General features: G+C 45.6%; 1 protein-coding gene across 1 annotated transcript; it reads left to right on the top strand.

The window, feature by feature from the left end:
- Positions 1-737: 737 nt before the first annotated feature.
- olig4 (oligodendrocyte transcription factor 4) lies at positions 738-2210 on the top strand. The gene has a single exon (XM_071366279.1). The coding sequence runs from the start codon at positions 1003-1005 to the stop codon at positions 1768-1770; it is 768 nt and encodes a 255-aa protein (XP_071222380.1). The 5' UTR covers positions 738-1002; the 3' UTR covers positions 1771-2210.
- The last annotated feature ends 3028 nt before the right edge of the window (positions 2211-5238 follow it).

Raw genomic sequence — 5238 nt, 5'->3', positions numbered from 1 at the left:
ATTAACGTCTTCACATACTTGCAAATGTAGACCCCTGATGACAAACTGTGTCCTTTATATCTTCACACGAACACGTGAAGACCATTATGAGTCAGCCTAATGTGTGGGTTGTCTGATGGACTGTGAGATGTCTTGTGTTAAGTTAACACAGTGTTGTGTATGCCTTAACACGTACGTGTGAATACCTGCTTGCTCTAGTTAAAAACCTTTACTGCTATGGGCCAAATCAGGGTCACACAGAGTGTTTCTTGGTAGTCAAACAAATCTACTTTGGAACAAAAGTATACACCTCACACTCATGGTTATTATAGTCTTTCATTTTGAGGTTGCATTCCAATTTGACACTTTATATACATCACAGAAGACTGAAATATAACAAAACCGTTTGACATAGAAACACCGGATTTTCTGCGTCTTTTAAAAAATAATGTTAATTAATTATGAAAAATATGAATAACATTCCACCCATGAGGCCACTAGGTCATTTAATTGCAGGGAAGGGCTACTGTGTATGAGATGATCAGAAGAAGGTAAAGAGATGATGGGGAGTTAAACGTGGGTGTGGGTGTAGGGAGGTGGGGGCTGTAAGGGCGGGGGGGGGGCTGCAAGGGGTGAAATTGTGTCCCTTCTGCAATTGGCTGCGAGTCTAAATGTCTCATTATGCGCCTCATTGTTCCTTTGTTGGGGTTGGGGGTATAAATTCACTCCTGTAGGACTGCAGGGGGACAGACCCCCGACGAGAACCAGACACAGCCTGCGCCTGCTGTATCTAGCTATCTACTGAACACTGACAGAAGTGACAGTGAGAGAACATCGGCCCTCAGGGAACTGTGAGTGAAGACAGAGAGAGTGAAGAGAGTGAAGAAAGATCCAGCTTTGTGTTTTTTCTTTTCAAGAACTTTTCACAAACATCTTTGGCTCTAACCTCAGTTGCTTTGTGGTTTTAGTTGTTTTTTTCCACTCTCGTGTTTTACATTTATTTTCTAAACATCATCTGTTGAGATGGACTCTGACGCTGGCTCCAACTCCAGCCGCTCCTCATCTCCAGATCTGGTGGTGGATGACTCCATGGGCAGCTTCTTCTCCAACAAGATGTTCCAAGCCTACTGCCGGGAGGAGGGGGCAGCCAGGGCCGCTGGGCAGGGCAGGACTGACCGCTGTGCTGGGGGAGGCAAGAGCAAGACCCGGGTTGACCTCAAAGAGGGTGACGTGCAGGACCTGAGGCTGAAGGTGAACGGCAGGGAGAGGAAGAGGATGCACGACCTGAACCAGGCTATGGACGGCCTGAGAGAGGTCATGCCCTATGCCCAGGGGCCCTCTGTCCGCAAGCTCTCCAAGATCTCCACACTGATGTTGGCCCGTAACTACATCCTCATGCTGTCCAGCTCCCTGGAGGAGATGAAGAAGCTGGTGGGGGACGTGTATGGAGGTGGTGGTTCCCAGAGTCGCACTAGCCACCGTCGGATCAACCCTCCGGCCCCCACAGCTCACCTCCCCCTACACCCCCTGGCCCAGTCTCTGCACTCCCTGGTGGGTAGCACGGCCTCGGCTCTCCACCACCCTTCGCCTCTCCCGGCTCCAGCCCCACACTCACCACCCTCTGCAAGCTACCTGGGCTTCCACCATGCACCCGTACAGAGCCTGCTGAAAGACCCTCTCCACCTAGCCAGCTCCTACAGGCACTTTCCTGGTATGCCCTGTCCCTGCTCGCTCTGCCAGCCTCTACCAACCACCGCATCCACCCTGCATAGCTTTTCCATGGGCAAGTGAGCAGGTGACACCCAGGACTGAGCTCTGTAGTTGAGGCCCAGTGCCCACCCCAGGACTAAGTAGTGGACTGAGGACTGAGATAAATTGTTGGTTGAACTGTAAAAAAACATTGGTAACCCCCAGGACCTGTACATATTTTGTATATATCTTCTATTGAGTATGCCGCTGCTATTTTTCTAAATTACATTCCTTGATTATATTGAAAACATTTAAATGCACACACAGAAACACTTAGATAATTTAAGCCAGATAATTTGGTTATGCTTTGCTTTTCATACTGTTGTTCTTGAAGCTCTTTTTTGAATGTAACAGCGATAATATCTGTTATTGCTATTCAATATCGGAAATTCAGTGTTACTGAAACAAATGACAAAGATGGAAAGTGCTGTGTCCTTCTGCAGGTGTCTTATTTTCCTAAATTAAACCTTTAAAAAAATTAATTATCTGCTGTTTTACTTGAGACATAAATGGATGTAAATCTATTTACATCTGTTTACATTTTATTTGCATGTGTTTCAGCATGTCTTTATCTTTCTCATTTTGAAACAGGCTACGTAGCACTACAACAGTAAAACACAAAGAACGATATCCCCATCAGTTTACCATCACTGTGCACTGCATGTATTTTAGGGTCTCTCGATGGTACACCCAGGGGGGTGCAGTAGTTAGCGGTGCTGAGCAGGGTAGGGGAGGGGTTGGAGAGGAGAAGTCTACCCTGAGCTAAAGAGAGAGAGAAGGGCCAGACAATGCAATGCTGCAGAGGGAGGCTGAATATGGCACTCTGAGCTCTGGGATCATCCATCTTCACCTCAACAGGGTGTGGGAGATGAAAGGGCAGTGCGGGCGCCAGGACGGCGCGTCACTTTTGTCTGGCGCAGGCAGGGGACAGGGCTGTGGCCCTCTCATCTATGGGCCAGAGGATTTGTCACTGTCCCTGTATTCATACCTAGGACACATCAGAATAATAAAAGTAAATATGTGCTGTTTTTACTTAGGATGTTTCAACGTAAGAATACACACCAAGTCTCATATGGCACTATTGCAATTTCAAGTGTTTTGAAAAACAACAGATCAAAACAGAGGATATCAACGTTTTTGTTTTTCAGTGTTTAAAAGATCAAGAAAGATCTATCTTCATGAAATCAATGATATTTTAAAACTTTATAGTCAATGATTGACTAACTATACCAAACACTTCAGAACAATGACATATGTGGGATGGATGACACAGACGTGTATTTACTCAAACCCACAACAATGGCTCACCCTCACTTAGCAACAAATCAAGCGTGTAAAATACATGCTTATCCTCCCATGGCTGACGGATGAGGTCGAGATCAGGGGAGAAATAAAGAGATGTAACTTCTCAGTCCCCCTTCAACCGCCTTCTCCATGAGAGCTCTGAATAGAGCTGGACAATAGCCATGCACGGGACACAAAGACCGGGGGAGGCCAAGCTCTCGTGCCTGGGACACAGGCCCCCTCCATTCAATCTACATTTCATCATGGTAACAAGCGCTGTTGGGCCAAAAGGCCTGACACATCGCCCGCCACAAAGGCGGTTAGCTCTAATTTATGGGGCTATTGACACTGTAAAGAACCCCTGTCAGTACTCTGGGACTGTCAGCTGTGGGACGTCCCAGTGGGGGGAGGCAGCTGCCAGCCTAGCCCGGGGAGGGGCCTTCTGTGGTGGGGACAGGCGCTCCGGCATCACCTGGTCCCTGGTCCCCTGACACTTGGATCCTGGGTCCTCCCACTAGGCCCCCCTTTATTTGGGCACAGGTGGGAATGGGAAGCAGAACACATTGTGGGGATTAGTGGGGTCGGCCTCCCTTTGGTGTCCTCCCTCCTTTAGGTGGATAATTAGGGACATTGACTTGTGCAAAGCTGGTGTTTCCTGATCGTTAGCAGATGGTGTTAACCCACGGAGCAGCAGCAGCAGGATGGAGAGGGTGCGGGAGTGTGTGAGGGTGTGAGGGTGTGTGTCTGTGTGGTGTGCAATTGATATGCATCTTAAATCATACAATACTGACAGTGCCTTTCTGCGCCATTATGACCAGCCACTGTTGTCATCATAGTGCTTTTACCATATGCTGACCTGTTATGTGCTGTCTGAAGTATATACAGTATGTTGGGAGCATATGCTGTGAATATGCAACCACGTTTAGGGCAATCCACATCAAACACATATCATGTAAAAGGGCTTTAAATGTGAAGGTTTTGTCATGTTCAATGACTGCAGGCATATTTCTACGTTACCATGAACAGCTTGTCCATTAAGAATGACAGTCAAAAAATATATATAAATATTAGGGGCAAAAACATTCCAAAATTCAACAGCTTTTTCAGTAGAAAGAAAAATACCTGAAAGCGACACAATACACTGCAGCATCAAAGAAAGTAAAAGTCTCACGTTTTTTCAAATGAGTGGAGAGTAAAGACTGCGTAGTCAGAATTTCCATTATTGTATGCAGTAGTCATGATTATGATAGCTGATGGCCCCCACCCCATAGACACAGATGGATGAGTTAACAGGAGGGAATGCTAATCAATGGAAGGGTGTGTGTTACCCTGGGCTCAGCAGTAGACAGGATCGACAGCGTTAATTAGGGAACTGAAGGAGCCAATTAGGGGGATTGAGGGTCTGGACAGGAGAGACATATTGGAGAACATACGCACACATTGTGCTGCGTCTGGATACAGGGGATCTTCAATTAGGGGAGAGCTCTCCTCCAGAAGCCCGCAGCCTGACCTTTTTACTATCAGTTCAGTAAAGTCGGGATCCCTTCACCCTGCATACTGATGAAGGGGAAACACAGCTGGGATAGGGTCAACAACCCACTGGTCTGGGAATTAATGTAGACCCATTAAAGATCGAGTCACATACGGGCGGATTTGATTACTAATCATGTGGCTAGGTGAGTTAAATCTTATAATGTGTTGCTTCATTACCTACCTTCAACAAAATAGATACATTTTCAGACCTCTCTCTAGGAGAGAGTGCTATTGACTGGCAGGCCACACTTTACCTTATTTATAATACTGAACAAGCTCAAACTATTTAAAAATGATAGGCTATAGACCATGAACATTTTCAGAAACCTTTTAAAAAGTAATTACATAATGTGCATCCCATTAAAATGTGTGATACAAACTTTGAAAGGGCATAATTAGCCAAATATGCAAACCTATAACAACTGGCTCAGCCCTAAAAGCTTATTCTGAAATCTTTTGATAACTTTCACTTTAGCTGGACTTGATAATAAATACAAGTGGGTGCAAGGTTGGTGTTCAATTATGATACATTTATAAGGAGAATTTGAACGCAATGTTAGATTTAGTTTTCATAAAGTTATTGCACCAGCAATAACACGAAGCTTGATCCTTTGCAGATACCGTAGTCCTAAAGAAATGCCCAACAGCGTAGCTAGCTAATAGCTAACAGAATTAATTTTGAAAATAATAACA

The sequence above is a fragment of the Salvelinus alpinus genome, chromosome 25 (assembly GCF_045679555.1).
Source record: "Salvelinus alpinus chromosome 25, SLU_Salpinus.1, whole genome shotgun sequence".
Taxonomy (NCBI): domain Eukaryota; kingdom Metazoa; phylum Chordata; class Actinopteri; order Salmoniformes; family Salmonidae; genus Salvelinus; species Salvelinus alpinus.
The sequence above is the reverse complement of the archived record's forward strand: the minus strand, read 5'-3'. Positions and strand labels throughout refer to the sequence as shown.

What these genes read in the sequence shown, in the direction of transcription:
- olig4 (XM_071366279.1), top strand. Translation starts at nt 1,003, where the DNA reads ATGGACTCTGACGCTGGCTCCAACTCCAGCCGCTCCTCATCTCCAGAT.